This window comes from Aplidium turbinatum, chromosome 12, assembly GCF_918807975.1.
Source record: "Aplidium turbinatum chromosome 12, kaAplTurb1.1, whole genome shotgun sequence".
In the NCBI taxonomy this organism is placed as follows: Eukaryota; Metazoa; Chordata; class Ascidiacea; order Aplousobranchia; family Polyclinidae; genus Aplidium; species Aplidium turbinatum.
The window spans coordinates 14260703-14280150 of NC_137483.1; the positions used below are offsets into that span (position 1 = coordinate 14260703).

The 19448-nt window shown below is 37.0% G+C and overlaps 1 protein-coding gene across 2 annotated transcripts; it reads right to left on the minus strand.

Moving 5' to 3' along the window:
* Positions 1-1000: 1000 nt before the first annotated feature.
* On the minus strand, positions 1001-18352 carry LOC145781420 (sodium/calcium exchanger 3-like). Of its 2 annotated transcripts, none has more exons than XM_082593205.1 (10): positions 17132-18352; positions 16332-16439; positions 14564-14917; positions 12528-12691; positions 8600-8703; positions 6166-6317; positions 5635-5734; positions 5010-5092; positions 4636-4822; positions 1001-4319 (listed from the first exon to the last, which is right to left on the minus strand). In XM_082593205.1, exons 1-10 carry the CDS (start codon positions 18341-18343, stop codon positions 3925-3927), a joined length of 2859 nt encoding a protein of 952 aa, XP_082449331.1. In that variant the 5' UTR covers positions 18344-18352; the 3' UTR covers positions 1001-3924. The 2 variants fall into 2 exon arrangements, with proteins under 2 accessions (XP_082449331.1, XP_082449330.1); XM_082593204.1 differs by lacking the exon at positions 8600-8703 and adding an exon at positions 11311-11423.
* Between the last annotated feature and the right edge of the window lie 1096 nt (positions 18353-19448).

A 19448-nucleotide genomic window follows, 5' to 3' on the forward strand; every position in this document is an offset into this window, starting at 1 on the left:
GGTTAACCGCAAGGTTGTTCGGTGCTGCCAGACCTTTCTATTGCCATATTTTGATTTGTATGTAATTGTGTTTCTTTATATCGAGTCGTATTAGAAAGGCAAATAAACAATATCTCTCTCTCTCTCTCTAATAGCGAATCGCACTAGCTTTCGGAACACAGTTCCCTAGTCATGTGCTATGATGAATGGTGTTGAGTTTTTGTGGTGTTATTGCTGTGAAATTTTGTTCAATCACTTGGTTAATAGACTGGGTGACATTGTTCTTCCCTTTTGGCGCGGCTGTTGATCTTCGAACTCTGTCTACTAGAACACCCAAGCTCAGATCAGAGTTCGGTTTTTTGATCATCAACAAAAGTGCCTCGCCGACTAAATTTACAATCATTGCCAGAGAACACGACGCGGTACAATTGCGCTTCAAAAAGGTCATTTTCAAAGATCAACAACCGCGCCGCAAGAGAAGAACTATGTCACCTAATCTTTTAATTGTGGTTCAACATAGTTTCACAGCAATAACTACTAACAACACAGAAACTCAACAGACAGCAGCCTCAAGCCAAACAAAAGAGCGCATTAAACAACGACCCACTGACTTCAACACCATTCGTCATAGCACATGGCTAGGGAACTGTGGTCCGAAAGCTAGTGCAAATTCGCTAGTACCACAGCGAACTCACAGTATCAGGCTAATACATGTAATTAAATATCTAGGCTACTGTACCTGTAGGCTACATTGTGAAATGACGAGAATGTTAGGTGCATAATGTAGCTCCAGTGCTGGTTAACAGTTTTACTTGGAAATCCTTTTTGACATCAAGGTTTGATTCATTACTTTTGTTTGTGAACTTGAGTAAACTCAATCTATTACATTCTCGTCATTCTTTAGCTTAAGTAGGATAGCATTACTGGATGGGTCGTGTACTTGTGTTTTTGCAACAAAATCATGCTCAATACTGACGACTACATAAGAAATATAGAACTTCGTAATTGAAAACACTCCAAGTGTATGACTGCAGTTGATATTAGCCCACACGTCAAAATAACATTACAACTATATAATCATTTTGTACAAAAATCTAGTAATAAATAATGATATGTAGCATAACCTACACACGGTGAACTATTTTCAAAATATGAACTGCAGTTTGCAGTAAATACAGGTGCTATACACAGAAATTTACACAACTGAAAATTTTCAAACTGAACGCTGTTACAACAGCGGAAGGTTTACTTCAAATAGAAGTAAGTTACGAGTAGCCGAAAATGTACAGGCAACGATAAATTTGATACCAACAACACTCGTTTGAAGTCACAAGACTTTGATGCCAAAAACTTATCTAGGTGCAAAATTTTTAGCTGTCACGTAAAACAAATTGACTCAAACATATTACGACGCTTCGGTCTACGTCAGTAACGTAAGGTGCCAGGTTCAAGTTCTATCCTTTGAGAGGCTGCTTAAATACGAGTTAAAACGTTTAGGTTTCGTCACTTGCACTTGAATTTTTATATTTTAGGAAATTTCTCGGTAGTTTTCAAGGGCTTCAAAAAAAAGAAGACATGCGGTAGATTCTACTGAGTAGACGATGTGAAGTATGGATGGTAGGCTATCAACAATAATCTTTTTTTGAATGTCACAAGTTAAGACCGATAGCCTATTAATAGTTCCGTCACGCAAAGAAAACTTGGTAACGTTACAACCATTGAAATTGAATTGCAGACTAATGCAGGAAGATTGCAGACTAATGCAGGAAGATTACAAACGTTCCATAACGGCATAAAAAGTTTCCTCGTGCTTGACACAGCTGCTGGCAGATATTACGTTGTTCCCAAGCAACAAGTCTGTCATTTTTACATTGATTAACATCTTCAGACATTGAATCAATGTATGCTAGACAGATTTGATGGCCATGAACTCATAAACGACAAGTTTTGAGTGTAACTGTTGCAATTTTTAAGCTATTTTTAAAAAAATGATTAACTATATTCAACACTTGATATAATAAACATGCTATGCACGCAGGGCCGGATTTAGCTGATGGGGGGCCCGGGGCACTTTTAAATCGGGGGGCCCCCGTGCAAAAACCATCTCTACATCTACAGTAGCATCAGTCCAGTACTACACAGCATTTTACAGAAACTTTAAAGGCTAAAAGAAAAAAAATAACACAAAATCACATTTTTTTCCACTTAGGGGGGCCCTTCAAAAGTCGGGGGGCCCGGGGCAACTGCCCCCTCTGCCCCCCCTAAATCCGGGCCTGTATGCACGTCCAAAAATAAGCTATGTGAAATACTCTGCCTGGGAAAGGATTCAAAGCCACCTTTTTCTTCACCTCCCCTCTCCTTCATACATGCGCAGTGGGGTGCAATGGCAAACATAGACCACACAAGACAGTTTCAATCATCTCGAAACTTCTTTGTTTACGCTGAAGCAGCGTGGTCATACCTAGTGAAGCCATACGATTGATCTGATTAGGTTAAAGTTTGTAATTTGTACCACCTGTCACTTGGAAATATCAGTTTAATTTAGAATTACTTAATATTCGATCACCTCAAGTTATTTTTGTATAATCGATTGTGCTGGGCACATGAGATGATGGATAAAAATAAGGTATGCTGAGTGAAATGACATAAAGTGAATAACATGCAGCTACAACATTCTGCAGACGTTAAATTGATGTAAAAAAAGATCAATTTATGTAGCTAAAAAAATACACATGCGTAAAGTTAGTGATAAAAAAGGAGTAACCCCGCTGTCTTGTGTGCGGTCGATGTTAACTGCAGATAGGCTATATAGCCTACTTTTAATTGAATAATTAATGTAAAGTTGTCCGGCATTGTCTGCATGCGTGGTAGTCTTCTTAAATTCATCAGCTGATGTAGGGTAAAAGTAGCACAAGCGAAATGAGAAGCGATAGGACTTGACGTGTCTACGAATTGCAGTAAGAACATCTTACTTAAAACGCATAAACTGAAAACTGATAAGTTTCTTTTGTTGATTTCTACTTTACAACAACCTTCTAAGCTTTGCATAGGCCTACTTGAGCGTAAAACGATGAAACTCCAATTCTTAAAAAACGAGTGTAGATTAGTTTGAGATCTACCAGGTAGGCTACTGAATAACAATTTGTAGAACATGTGTAGCTGAGGAAAACATAAATCCTCAAATTCGTTTATACTCTAGTCCTAGTATCTTCCATAGATCTTTTTTGGCTGAAATTGTCTACGTTAAACATAAATTAATGGGTTTATCGTACATGTCAAATCAGGAACGTAGCCACAGAGGGAGGTTTTTGGGGAGTAATCCTCCCCAAATTGTATCTTGTCTATCAAAAAGTTTGTTTTCAAACTATTGCAACATTTTAATGACATTGTAACTTATTACATGCTGAATGATGTTTCATAAATGTTTGGCTGTACCGTATTTAATATTAAAATATTTGTCTCCAACAATTGCTCTTGCCCCCTACAATTGTCTTTTAGCTACGCCACTGTGTCAAGTTGCCAGGACAATCTTGTTGAAGTGAGTTTGTTGAAAAATTTACGTCATGCTGGCTGGCAAATGATTTCCTAATCACTAACCGAAAAAACTGTCAAAATTGGATGTTTTCACAAGGAGATGTTAAAAAATGTTTAGATATATTTCATATCAATCAATGAACAGGTTTTGTGCAGTTGCGTTGCTTTTAACATGCAAAGCAAACATGATTTTGAATCTTGAGATGCAATTGTGCAATCTTGATGATTTTGTGCAAACGAAACACAGAAGCAAGTCAACTGACAAACAGACGAATAAAACAATGTAGGCCATGAAGACTTTATTGTTCGGCCAACCCGTAGTTCACCCAGTGGCTCCACAGCAAATAACCTTGGCTTGGCGTTCATGGCAAATATCCGCTGCTGTCTACCAGTTTTGATTCACTGCCCCTTTTAGAAGGTTTTGATAATACAATAACTGTCCAATGCTGCCAAGAGAATATACACCACCCATAGCATCACAAAAATTACAGCGCTGATTATTTTTGGTGTTCGTGGACCGCCAAGTTCTCCGCCGATACTTTTCGATTTTCTTCTGATCATCAGCACAATTATAGCAAATATGGCAAAGACTGAAAACACTGTCACGGAAAATGCTAAATTTCCAGGCTCCACTCGAAATACTCTCTCGCTTGGCTCGCGTCCTGTGACAGCCCAGTATATAGCAGCAATAGTCCAAGCGATTCCTATGCCGAGGAAAACGTTTACAGCATTTGATCCTGTTACATTTCCAATTGATGCGTCCGCGTATTGATCTCCGACCGCTGCTACCTTGCTGGCAAAAGTATCTGCAAAATATAAAATAACGCATAACTTTCTGATAAATCAAAGCGCTTTGTAAGCAGGTTCATCGAGAAAATTATTTTCCATCAAACTAATTGCAGGAGCAGCTTTACACCACTACCAACCTCACAGCTAGCCATCGGCATAAAGAGAAACTCCTTCACGATTTATTTTGTTTTCACCTAGACTAATGTAGGCCACACTTACAAAATGCCAGATTTTGATATTTTTTGGTCTCGTTTGCAAATTATTTGATCTCTCTAATGTTCCGTTGTGGTTTCGAATGAAATCTTGAACACGTCATAAAAACACCCCACCTACCCGGAACGCTGGTTCCCATGGCAACTAATGTCACCGCTGTAACAGCATCGTTTAAGTTCACGATGCAGCCAAACTGCGATGCAACGTCTCCAATGACAGCGGTTAAAAGTCCAATCATAATAATCGAGACAGTGAAGCACGCCCAGCCGTCAAAGTAATCCGTGGGAGGAACGAACGCAAACAAGAGCTGAAAAATGTGCGACATTTTTAACATCCAACAAACTAAATAAAGCAGTTTTAACTTTATGAAGAAAATAGTTTTTTTTTTTTTGTCTACGGGAAGCTTTATTTATGGAGTATTCAAACGGAGCTATCGTGGCGAAAGAAAGCGCGTTTGAAACAATGAAATAAAAAAATAAAGTTGAAAAACATACTTTCCAAAAAACTGTTAAGAAATGCATGACGTAGTCAATACATGTTGGGTGTGCATCTGCATCCTCTTCGTCACTATCTTCTCCTGCAAAGCACAGAGAAGTTGAAAATACGGTATAGAATTTCTTCCAAGTTTTCTAAGAGTACAGTAGGTGAACTTTTCAAAAACTTTAACATTTGATGAGGTTCTAGCTGCCTATAGCTTAAGTAGATGTAACTGTCAGCATACTGACAAGTGACAACCATCGGCTCAATGCAAATATCACCAAACATCGCATTTTTATCATGGCAAGAATCGATGTTCTTGTATTAAACTGTGTCCATCACAATCATGGTTTGCGTACTGGTACAGCATTTCACCACGTAAGCTATCTTTTATCCAAGTGAGCAATACACTTCCGTCACTCAGCATTTGTTCCTCCATGTTTAGTTGTGGAGAAGTCTGAAAGTAAATCCTGTTTCTATAAATTGTTTTGTGTCTTCTGACATGATCCATCCTCTTGCAAGCACCGATGCATAAGAAAGAAAGAAACAAAGACACAGAGAGAGAGGAGAAGGAGATCTCGTCCTGTATATAGGCTTATGGAAATAGTTTGATGTTTTTTTTTAATTAATTAAAGGTCTAACCTCCATTGACAGACAAGGCTTCAACAAACTGTTCTCTCCACGAAGAAGTTCCTACAATTACCGCAAGGTTCGCTTTCTTTATCAGTTTGTCCACAGTGTTCTAAAATAAAAATGTTGTCTCAAACTGATCTGCAATGATATTATATTAGCAGTAGACTTAAGTCTAAAACAGTCGTTCGAAATCTTACCTCTCATACATTCCCAATCATGCACACAAAATCAAATTGAAAAAAACTGGGACTACAGATAAAACAAAGACAGCCAATTTTTGTGTTCGATGGAACGTATCGTGGTTTGAAAGAACAGTAGGAAATTTGGGTAGCCTACTTAGCACACTTTTAGGAACGGCGAATTTCAAGGGGTAAACTGTTCCTTCAAAATGTACAAAGTGCTTAGTCTTTGTGTCGCCTAATGTAAAATTGATACTCCTGAGGAAGTCTTTACTAGTCTTCCCAAAACTTCTCCTTTATCTCCTTATTGAAGACTACTGATTCAAAAACGATCAACTTAACAGCAAGCTGTATGTCTTACCTTAAACTCGTAGCTTTCTTCTATAATGATTTCGATGGACGGATGTTCTCCTAATCTTGGTTTTCCCAATTCTGCTATCCTTCTTTCTTCCTCCTCCTCTTGAGTGAGAGGTTTATTTTTATTAATGCTCGGATTACTGCCCACATCAGTACCTAGATAATTTGAAAGAGCTGGTGAATCATATCTACAGGTACAATATAAGGTTTTAGGTCCCCGTATTTTGTTTATGCAGTAGTGTAGTAGACTATATGTATAATACAATTTGGGTAGAGAGGTAACTCGTTTAAACCATAAACAATATGTATAAATCTGCAAAGTAAACTGTAGCCTATGAATTTTAAATTAAACGCGGATAGCCTATACGTCGCATTAATTTCGATCTGCAAGCTTTTAATTTAATCTGGCAATTTAACTTTTTTAAATTAATTTTGTTTTGAAAAAATCTTGTTATTGAGTAAAAAGAATTTTTGAAACAAAGAATAGTCATGACTAACTTTTTTTTGAGCAACCACGCAAGCAAGCAGCCCAAGCGAAATGGACTTGCGAAAGCCGTTCAAATATAATCAATAGGAAAATGTTATAAATTTTATAGCAAACCAAAGCAATGGGATTAATTGACAGAGGAGAGATATGATTGAGAAGGTTTTATGAAAAAGAAAAATCGATAAAACTCTTCCTTCAACTAATATGATTTACAAGAGGGGTACTTAAATTTGTAATTTTAATCTCCTACTTTCATTGGATAAGATACTTTTGGCGCAAATAGTGAATGAAATTCGATTAGAATTGACAAGTAGATGCAAAGCAAACGACTACGATTAAAATAAAACTTTAAAAGCATCCTTCATATGAAGAGAATGAACGAACCATCGTGGACATCCACATTTTTACTAGCCTGCATTCATAAGCACTACATGTATAGGCCTACATATCATTCCGTTTTCAATTGTACATATTTATGTGAACAGCCTATTTCCAAGCTAGTGTTTAACGACGTAGGCCTACGTTGCAAAATTATGAGACATAAATTCGTTTATAAACAATTCGTACTACAGTAGTCCCCGCTTATTAAGCCCAATTTGGTCTGGTGCGGAATTACTCTCATTCATTCTTGTAATAAAAACAAAACTCTTTTTAAGCCCAAAACCTCGCTTAATAAGGCTGATTTTCGATTACATCTGCTAGAATTTGTGTAAAAAGGAGTCACAATTTAATACTTTTCGTCTCACTGAGGACAATTTTACGATTCATGACGATGCGAAGTCAGTTCTTAATTTAACTGTTTTGTCACAAACCGTTTAACTTGGATCTCATTTCGCCGGGTTGTACAAAACACGGCTCGTTGCTGACACAACTTGGAAAAATCGCAATTTTTGGAAAGAATCAATTGTTGTGTACAGTATTAACAGATTTAGCAACTTTTAGCCATAGGCCAGTACAGTCGGCCATAGTCAATTTGTTCAATTATGTCTATAGCAGTGGTTCCCAACCTTTTTGTTGTCACGGACCCCTTTAGACAAATTATTAATCCTGCGGACCCCTACCTAAATTTTGCATGAAACTCAATTAACATACTATTGACTATTGTAATTATGCTACTCAACTACTGTAGGCCTACTGTGTCATATTGCATTGTTGTTATGACTCCTGCGGAAAATATTAGGTTAAACAGTTGCTCAAATAAGAAAATGAAGAATTGTTCAAGAAATGTCAGCAGTATTTGAATATTAAGGTGACCCAAAGTGCCATGCCGAAACTTTTCAGCGTAAGCAAATTTAATGAGAGAAATGAAATTATAAAGATGGCTTTTTGTTTTTTTTCCAAAATTCATCAAGGTAATCACGCACCCCCAAATGCTTTCTCACGGACCCCCAAGGGGTCCGCGGACCCCAGGTTGGAAACAACTGGTCTATAGGAATGGCAGAAACTCGCTCCCTGCTTAATAAGCCCACCCACTTAATAAGCCCAAAATCATCCGGTCCCGACATGGGCTTAACAAGCGGAGACTACTGTATCAAAATCATTGCTTGGCTTTCATCTTCAGGTTAGGGCTGTTTAAAAATATAAATATTTCAAAATAATGCCTTTGGTTTCGGCACTATCCTTGTCTTGATTTAGTTTCAAATTAATTTCTATGTAAAAAAAAAAATCGCTTTGATCAAAAGTAAAATCGTTTTGAACAGTCCAAGTTTGGATAGCTCAACGCTTTAGGACGAGAATCTTGCATGATCACACATTTACATGCCATGCTGGATATGATGCTTTGCATTCAGTTCGTCAAACTTCTACGCAATTAAACATATAAAAACACTCAACACCTTTGCAAGTCCGCTTCCATGCAGAAGATATCAATCGCTATCTGGTTCAATTACATATCTTCGAATTCGAGCAAGACTGCAAAAAACTTCTTGCCTAAAATTTCTTTTATACATACTTGCTGGTTTGCTCTTGGAATAAGGGATCCCCAACTTGATTTTAAATTTTATTTTTTTGTAATATTTGTTATTATCCACAATGATGACTCGTATTGGCTTCACGCTAGTTATTCCACACCGTACATGCAAAATACAAAAGCACAAAACTGCATTACAACACAGCAGTGAGTGAAGGAAATGGCTGGAACAAATAAGTTACAAACATAACAAACTAGCTCAACTATTTATTACATGGTAGCATAGGCGTAGGGGAAAGTTACTTTTTGGTGGTGCAAAGAAATTCATGCTCAAATACAATTAAATGCGCCCAAATATATTTTGCAACAAAGCATAGACCACCTGATTAAAAATTCCACACCGCTCCAAATAGTCTAGTATAATTTTGATTATTTGAGCAAAAATCAAAAATAAGTTCAATCTTATTAAGATGCGGTTGCACTTCATTTGACATTTGCATAACCATCATTTGAACAAAAAGTCCAAAATAAGTTCAGTCGTAATGAAGTTTTTGAAACATACTGAAAGTTCTTTCAGAAAGTTTGAAAGTCTGAAAGTTCTTTCAAGTTCTTGCCCAAATTCTCATCACATTTGCCCTAATTTTCGACTAGCTTAATTGAAAAGTTTGGGGTGCGGTTGCACTCCTGCACTCTTGGCTCCTACTCCTATGCATGATCGAAAATCTTTAAAAAAAAATGTCAATGGAAGTTGAGAAAAAATGCATCTAGATTTTTCTTAAATATTTTTAAAACTTTGTGTAAAAGGTGAAGTACTGCAGCGTTTTTATTTGTTTTCTAATCTAGAGCTGAGCAAACTGACAAACTGCAGTACAATATACTAATAGGCCACTATTATTGTATTAAACACTCAATATTGGTATATTTCTGGTTAAACATTTATGGTTTGCACTGATATGGTAAATACCATGAATTTTGTGTGAGATATTCTGTTGTGAATAATGTCGATACTGTTGGAAAGAAATGCATTATTTAACCCTAAACTGTTACTGGCCGGTCGTCATAGACCCATCGCTTTTGATTGTTTTTATTTTGCGTAAGCTCGCCTCTTGTTAAGAAGAGCATCAATAATTCATTGATTGATCCTTGTTGGTGTGATTTAATAAACACACACAAGGAGAAAGACGCTATATATTTAGAAGTGCTATTTTTAATATTTTAGAATTTTTTTTAATACCACTTTAAAGAAACATAAATTGTTTTACTTGCAGTCACTATCTCAACGATTTGTGCGCTTTATTTCAGTGTTTTGGTTTTAATCTTTACACCCTTCAAAAGCCACCGCACATTATTTTCGCAACGTAGGTTGCTATCAGTAGGCTACCTTGTAATCCTTGCATGTTACCATGTAGGCTTGCATTGCATTTGCATGTTATCTTTGATTTGTTAATCGTATGGGAACGCATCTGTCATTGAATGGTTTTTATCGAACCAGCTCCCTACAGCTTCAATAAACTCTTTTGTGTACATGTCTTTGTTCGTATAGTTAACGATTTAATTGAGCGTTTTCAAACCAATTTTTTTGCAAACAAATTGTGATTACAATTTTTTTTTTTCAGACAAATGAGCAACAATTAAATGCCAACTCATTAAATGCAGCTTTAAGTTAGAAAATAAAGATACTAAATTCTGTTCAAGTGTTATTCATGTAGACTACTTGAAGATGGGCCTTTAGACAAAACATAAAGAGCTTTGAAGAGCAGGCAGAGACCTCCTCAATTCGGGCAAGTTGCAGCTATATTGAAGAAAAGGATTAATGTAAGAAACTCATAAGCTAGTTGTGCCAAAAGCACTCCTGTAGCCTACTTACGCAAGCTATTTAATTTTATGAGCTTAAAGTCTGTGCAAGATACTGCAATATAACGTTAAAATAACGTATTAAATCATGCTGATGTTAATACATTGAAAAAAAAACCGACGCTGCTGCAGGCTTTAATTAGAAGTGAGGACGTATTAACGTAACCATAAAAGCCAAAACACGTTTCTGGCTGTCACGCAGATACAGTCTGCAAACCTTGCCAATTCACACAGACACGGCGTGTGCAGTGCGGCATTTTGACATTATGGAGGAATATTAAAAGCTCGTTATTTCGATTTATTGGACTAGGGCACTTTCAATTATGCTCTGTTGAAGCAGCGTAAAAAAGGCTTTGTCACATAGGCTCTGTGTGTCTATTGTTTCGTGCAGCAGCATACCTATACTTAGAAATGATGTTATTTCGCAATATCAACATTGTTTTCTTGGCCAGCGCGCTAAAGTTTAAGCTTGTTCGTACACAGTCTTGTTGGTAACTGAAACACATAACTGCAAAAATGCTACAAAGAAGCCAACCACACACATTTAGCAATGAGTGGCAAGGTGACTTTGCGATATGACTTGACGCAGTACCCAAGCCAGCAAGTCAGACCGTTTTACATTCATTTAACACATGCAGACTTTAAATTACTGTAAAATGGACTGATTAGCTGAATGCGACAGTAAATCGTCATGCTTATACAAGACTGAGTTTGAAAGCTGTAGCATAAACACGTTTTACACAACAATGAATACTGTGCGGAACAAAAACACAGCCAATTCACTTCAGATCTGACTTTGTCAAATCGACGCAAAGTGGCTGGTTTGAAGTTTTGTTCCGAGATCCAAGCCAAGCAACAGCAGTAGCACAGCAAATCGTTGCTTTTGTTGTCTGACAAACCTGAGTCGTAACCTGGGCTTTCGTCAATACATTTCGGTCGGGAGAGCTCAAGCACAAAACATTTATTCTTTTCGTATTCTTCGTCGTCAACTATTTGTACGCTGATAAATTGTCTGCCAATTGCAATAGGGAAAGGTTGGCAGACGCATGAGGAAGAGATTTCGTGAACAATAATTCAAAATAATGTCAGACTCAGACTACAGTAAAGACGGCCATTAGAGAGGATGGCACTCATCCAAATAATTAATAATAGGAATGCCATAAATTGCACAGACAATCAGAAAAACATAATACCGTTTGCATGTTACAAAATTAGACAACTAAATAGGCTATGAATGATTAATTATCGGTGCACCAATAAATGGAAACAAGTTTTTAAAAACAAACTCGATGCAGACATAGGCCTACTGTGGATTCATGAGAAAACAGATTTCAAAAACTACACAATCGTTGGTTGCTGAACGCATTAAAACTTTGAAGTTGTGGTGTCAATAGCCACTTTTGCGCTGGCACACTTGGCAACACTGTTGTGGATTCCAAGTTAAGTAACTGATGATGGTGCATAATTTACATCGCTTTAACGCCTAGTGATGTCACAGCTATATGAAAGGAATGAATCCTCTTTTTTGGCTCCATTTCCACTAGCCAACCCATCCTTTGAGACGTTGAATCAATGTAACAATGATGGATCTTTTAGCAGAAATGCGACTCTGTTCGCTTGACCTTGCTACCCAGACAGCAAAATCTTTCATTTTTACGTTGATTCAACTTTGCCGACGTTGAATCAATGTAAAAATGACGGATTTTGTTGTCTGGCTAAGCACAATGACTTCGACCATTGAACTAAACTGTAGGAGTATTGCCTGAAAGACGGATTTGTCACAGGGTCTGCCTAAAAACTCAAAAGAATGTCCACCGGTTCAAATCTGATTGCGAGCACATGAGTGTGTTTTGGGATTTGAGAAGGCACTTAATGGACATGTTTGAAGGTGGCCGTAAAATTGGCTTTTTGCATGGTCACCCACTCGGCATAAGCATGAATAGCCTTCTACAAAAATGCTTAACGTTTTGTAACGACTTTACAACATATAATTCATTCTTTTGTACCCAAATCTATTATACTTTTTATAAAACATGTGGCTAACAAGCTGAAAAAGTTGTAGTCGTGTCACTACGGCAAAAAACATGTAAACTAAATAAATAAATAATCTTCTTACGTTGTTTCATCATTGTCAAACTCCAGTTCACCGATTGCATCGACAAAATCTTCTCCACCTCCTTTTGCAGTCCCGTTCACGGTTCTGTATGGAACCACAACTTTACCCCGTGCCCCGGAGTTGCGTTGGACTTCGACCTTGAGGATTCCCACGCCCTCGTTGACCTTCATATTAACAAAATGACATCAAAATATGGCTGTGAGTGTTAATTAAGTTTCTCCTTCAATGAGAACAACCTAGTATTTGTCTAACTGCTGTAAGAACGAGCGACTTCTATTTTTAATTGCAAATTAAGTGATTTTTTGAAGCCCTTCCTCGTGTAATGATGTCTTGAATGAATAATGCATTGTCGTCGTGACATGATCGAATTTACACTGGTCATGGCATTTGACGGTAGTGGTGCAAAAGTGAATTGCGTTCTGAGATTTATTTCATGTAAGCAAAGCTGCGTAATGCGTTGATGGCTGGTGAATGATCTCATATACAAAATATGGGAACGTTATCTATACGTAAATCAACCAAGCGTTGCTTATATGTTTATCCTTCATGCAGTAGCAAACATGCGTCTTGCGTCAAGCACGCTGTTCAAGGAAACGGCTAAATCATAGTTTGGTATCTTAGCTTTGTTTACAGCAAACAACAAGTAGCGTCCTCTAGACATGTTTCCGAAGGAAATATTCTTCAACATATTCAAAAGTTACAAAAGCATTAAGAAAACTTGAGCAACGTTTCGCAATGATAATTTTGCTTTCAAAACTAATTCTTCATGCAAGATAATAAAACAAAAATTTTACTTTATCCTTTAACTACACACACTGAATAATAATTTTTTTTATTGTTCTGTTATGGTTTGTTGCATTTTAAATGATAATTCCACCATTGCCACAGAGTGACAGTTGACAAGCAGATCGTGTAGCCCTTTTATTGTCTCCGGGCAGCATGGGAACTTTGATTACTTTAACCGTGCAGTCATTCTGTTTTTAGCAAACTGAGGTAGCAGCGTAGCTCACACGATTGATCAATAAATTATTAAAAGAAACTAAAACTTAAAAATAGTTTGCCTGAATATTTACAACTGTTTTGCATCTAATTATGCTTTTTTTGCAAAAGAATGGTTATTGTGTATTGGTGCGGACTATTGCACCATTGCGTACAATGAACATCCAGACAGTTTGAGTTCAGTTTACAAAGCTCTTTCAAGAAAAATGCAGTATGCAGCGTTCTGGAGCATGTCAGTATAACAAATCTGTAAATATTCGAATCATTCAGCTGCTCTCTCGTGGGAGACAAATCGAACAACTCTTACGTCACATAATAAAACAAACAAGAAATTTCGCCTCAGGGTGCACATTAATTTAATAATATATTTTATTGGGAAGCGAGGGGAGTATTTTTGTTTCAAAGATGTTTCTCTTAATCAAGGCCAAGATATAAATAAAAATCTAATGAAATTATAGTAGGCCTAATCTTTCTGTGACCCGTATAAAAATAACTTTCTGCAATAACGCTTGCTCAAAGCGATAACCTCAGAAGAATTCCTTGCAATTTCACAGACAGGTGAGACTGCGCAGCTGCACATTGATAGAATTTTGGAAATGCAAGTTGTACAAGAGCTGATAAAACAGTCCACTTTATGAAAATATTTTAATAATAAAACTTTCCACTTTCAATCCAATAACCACCAGTGTTAATACGACAATAAACATGTAGCCTACGTTCTAAACTATTTCAAACTTCTTTACTAATAAGGTTGGAATCCTTGCATGCATCAAGAAATGTACACAATATGTGTAGCCTCTCCAAGTTTCCATGTAAGTGACCGCGTGGTCAGGCCATCCATATAATAATGGTCATGTCAATAAATATCTTACAAACATTATGTTGATGTTGTCTCGGGTTCAAATTTTATTTTAATAAACACATTTACCAGCTTTTGGTATCTGAGCTGTACTCCATATGTTCAAAAGTCTAGGATAAGTTTTGATAAGCCTTAAAACCATGTCTATTCGATTTAATTGTAGATTACCAATACTTACTGTAACTGATTCTTGAGTGAAGGAAAACACACCAGCGTGATCATCGTCTAAAATGGTAACTTTAGCCATTGCTGGTGGCTCCAACTTTGCAATTTGGTCAGAATTGACGTTAGTGTCAAACATTCCATCGGCCGAGCCTGACCTGACGTTGAACAGACGGACGGTAAAGTACTCATCTTCTTCAAAGATGTCGTCGTCCAAAATCTTTACCTTAATGGTGCACACTGTTTCGCCAGGTTTGAACACAAGGGTGTCTTCCGCATACTCAAAATCGGATCCAGCATTTGCTGTGCCTTCCTCCGTGCGATAATCAACAAATAGAGTGGTATTGAGATCACCGCCTTTTCGGACCACCTGTTACACAATTAAGAAAACTTAATTTAATGAGAACTTTGGCAACATTCGTGTTTTACTTGGTAGAACTTGATAATCAGTCGACAAGGCTGCCACGAATCTAAATGTGGGTATCAAAGTAAAAAAGAAACGCATTGACCTTAAAGTTAAATTTCTTTTCAGCAAAACAGTTTTACTTCTGCTGAATGACATGTTGCCTCATAGTCATGTTTGCACTATCAACACAGTAATGCCTTTTTTCCTCACAAATGTGCCACCCGACTACACTACAGTATTATGTAAGTAAATCCTAAAAGTCGTTTGCAATAAAAATATACAGACATGCACATGCCAATAAAGAACAATAACCGTAGAATCCCTTGAGCTTTCATGACGTCACAGGTGGAAACGCACTTCAACACCAAGATATAATTCTAAATTTCTAAGCAAAAGTTTAATAAAATTGTGTCATAAGCCGTAACATAATTTTTCTGTTCTACGCATATAAAAATCAATACAATGATCACATAATCAAAAGCACATGTAATTCTTGTCTGTAATTCCCCTTATAATACATTAGCAGTATTCAAACTTATTCTTTTATGCGGATATTCTATTAGTAGATATTAGCCCTAGAAAATAGGCACGAAATGTCATATATTGCATTTATTACAAATAGTTTCCCGTTTCATAACGACCTCATGGAAGTATGTGTTTACAAACTGTCATGAGGTGAGGTAGGGTAGAAATGTTTCTGCGAAAGAAAAAACCTGGATGGAAGGGTCTCATTTGTCAATGTCTTGCATTTTACCGTTCATACATACATGTGATGGATGGTGGGCTCACGCAAATCTCAAATACATTGAGTAAATTTGCTTTAGTGTTGTACGTATCAGATCGTTAAAACACCAGCTGTTGGTAAAACAATTTTTTTTGGTCATTAAACCAGTAAAATTAATCTTCTGTCAAGAGCAAAGGTCAATGTTTGTTTCATTGATCTGCTCTTTAATAAATTTACTTCAAGATGGAAAGGTTTTTCTGCTTTAACCCAGTATGGTTTTAAACGCGCAATAAAGTACAACAAAAACTTTAAGTTATAGTCAACAAATTTTGATCGAAATTAATTAGATTAGATTTACTTTTGGTCTTAAAAGCTTAACGGAAGACTGTCTGTGTCCTGGTATCTAAAATTTTCCAAATACCTTCAATTACGGCCAAAAGGCGTTGGGGGTGGGTGGGTTACTCAAACCAAAGCGCATGGGCAGAACACCAATGTTAATATACGTCTTCTTTCTTTCTTTCTCATGTACAGTAATTATATGACGCAGTTCAAAATAAAATCGACCCCGTTTGGAAGCAACGTAAAAGCAGTTAACATAAAAAAGCTCAAAATGATCGATAGAAAATCAATAAAAACAAATGAATCAACTCTTACAAAGAGTTCGGCAAATCCGCAATTCTCCAGCACTCTGTAGTCAGACGGGTCGAATAAAATCTTAGCTACTGCATCATCTTGATCCTGTAGGCTATCCAGGCTCTCGGTCTAAATGCATAAAAAAGCGAAATTTCCAATTAATTTAATTTTAGACCAATATTGCTTAAATAGGACTATTTATATACACAGCTGTGAAACTTAAAGAACTTAAAGACAGTCTTTTGCTTAAAGGGTCAAGAGATCACTTGAGAGGTGTGAGTCAATTATTTTTAAATAAAAAAAGACTTTTGGCATTTGGCTCTTCATATAAGAACGTAATCAACACGTTCTCTTGCTAAGATCATAGAACATGAGTTATGGCCAATGTTAATAAACAATCAAGCAATGCATATAACATTATTTATAAAAAGATTGCTATGTAATCGATGCTTTGCCTTTGCAATAATCACCTATCGCTCGCTTATCGTGACCCTTATCTGAACTAAGTTGTTAGATACCAGGTACCTTTTCTGTTAATTGTATTGAGCTAAAAGAGCACACATTGCAACGTAAGCCTAATTGTTCTTGTTGACTTTCATGCCTTAGTTAAAATCATAAAAATATCACACCTTTCATACAATTTCAAATGAAAAGTTCTAAAAAACTTATCTACTGTACAGTGTACAATAAATAAACAGAAACATGTGAGGGACAAATGATTGACGAATTCTAAACTTTATATGATTTACTACGGGAAAGGACACTGATACATGTTTGCTAGCTCAATTACATAAAATCTAGGTTCAAATCCTTCAACTCACAGATTTCATGTGTTCGGCCTTTCCTTTGTGAAGAATATTTCCAGCACCTGTCATTTTTCTAGTCGCCTGAATTCGATAGAAAGCTCTGCTTTTAGGCTGATGCTCCAATGCTTCTGAGCTAGCCAGTCGAGCTAGTTCAGCCATGTCCGCATCTGGATGTTTTTTCCTCAATTCCCGCATCAGTTTAATCATGTTTCTCCTGTTGCTTTCCGGATCCACGATTTCTCCTGCTCCACTCTCAATATACACGTCTTCCATCGGAGTGTAATCATCACTGGCAGGTCCTCCATTTTCACCAAGCTCGGTCAAGTGGAGAGCGCCATCCCCATCACATCTTCCGTCTTCAAGTCTGCTGTCCGGACCTCCTTCGTGTTCTACGATGACCTTTTTGTTTCGTGTTCTGTATCGTTTGTACATGAATTTGTACACAAGGAGTCGGCGGTCTGCAATCCATGCTATGACAACGAGAACTGGAAAGAAAAGAAAAGTAACAACCCCTTCCCATATTTCAACGATTCCCTCGGAGATGACAGCGATGATAATGTACAGCCAAATATACGCAAGAATGCTCCATGTTGCAGTAACGAAAAAGACGCGAGGATGCTTGACTTTTCTTATTTCACCATCTGGTATAACGTACATGCAAATGGCAAGAATGATGAATAAATTAAAAGATGCGCTTCCAACAATGGTCGAAGGCCCTAGATCTCCTGCATAGAATCCTTTCCCGCAGATTTCTATCACAGAGAGCATGATTTCCGGAGCAGAAGAGCCAAGTGCCATCAGAGTAAGATTCGAAACAGTTTCGTTCCAAATTCGAACGGTTGCTGTTACTTCTTCGCCGCTTCGATTTTTGTAAACTACTTCTTTTTCTTTGGAAGTGATTACTTCAATGGATGCCATAAAGCGATCGGCAACAATTGAAACGCCAAGAAAGAGATAAACAAGAGTGATGAGAAAAACGATGGCTCTGGCTACTGTGTCCCCATTTGTCAGGAGAGATGTATCACCTGGGGGCCAAAGGGGAAGTATTATCCCCTTTTCACATATCCGTCTCTCTTCAGTACGGTTCGGATGGCATCGATCTAGTTCAACATTTTTTGAAGGTAGTTGGGCCGATGCGGAAGTAGTTTGATAAAGGAACACTAATACAAATAAAATCGCAGGGGAAGAAAATAAATTATTAAACGTGATTTTCAATGCTTGGTTCATGCATGAAGTATTTTTTTGCGCTAAACATGTCCGCTTATGTATCTTTGCTAATTTTTGATGAAATTTCAACTCATTTTCGTTTGCCAGTTTTTGACGAGGTATATAAAACAAACCATCTGTTTTTCCCATTTTAAATCTGGTATTTTTGTGGTATCAGCTGTACACAAGCATTGTTGACAACACCTATGGTAAAACTGATGTCTCAACGCTACCAAAAAAACCTGAAAAAAAAAACATGTTTTATGTAAAAGTAATTAAGCAATAGGCACATTATCTATTTTATTCTATTTGAATAAGACCTTCTGATGATCCGTCAGGTGAAACAATTTGTAAAGGCTTCAGATAGTAATAACTATATTTGATTTAATTCGCTCTGCTTTGTCTTTTTGCTTAGCATTGAACACTTTTTGTAGTATTAATAGTTTTCATTGTTTTTTATCTATTTTTTAGATAAGTTGTTGGTAGTGCATAACTGAGCATATCGTTAGCAGGGCCGTTGTGAGGATAATTTGGGCCCGGTACTGATCAGATCCTCTATCCTAGGGCCTCAAATTCAGTGCTAAGACACTTTAAAAAACGCACTTTATTCAACAGTTTCCGGCCCTTTGGAAAGGTTTCGGCTCCTAAAGTCACCTCGAACCCAGCAGGTCTAAAAATACCTCCTATAGACCCCTGGCAACACTACTGGCCGTTAGCACAACTTGATCTATCCAGATGTAGAATTTGATTTATGTGGCATGTTTCGTTTGAAATGGTCGACATGAACAAAGAAAAATTGTTCAAGATTTGATTTACTGCCAAGATTGTTTTAAGTTAAAAAAGAGTGAATTGCTGTAATTCCAAACGTCGCCTGCAATCAATATTAATTATTAATTCCACCTATTGTTAGGTAGAATTATTAATGGGCTTTTGTCCTGCATCACCAAAAAATTAGTTTTGCAACAAGTGGAAGCTGGAAAGGCTAACCTTTTCCACTTTCATCTTTTCAAAAACTATTTTCAATATAAAAAATTGATTGTTAAATTATGAAAATCTGCCAAAAATATTTAGCTTCAGCCATTCACAAAATACGTATGCAAGAAAGAAAAACCCTTTTTTAATCTTT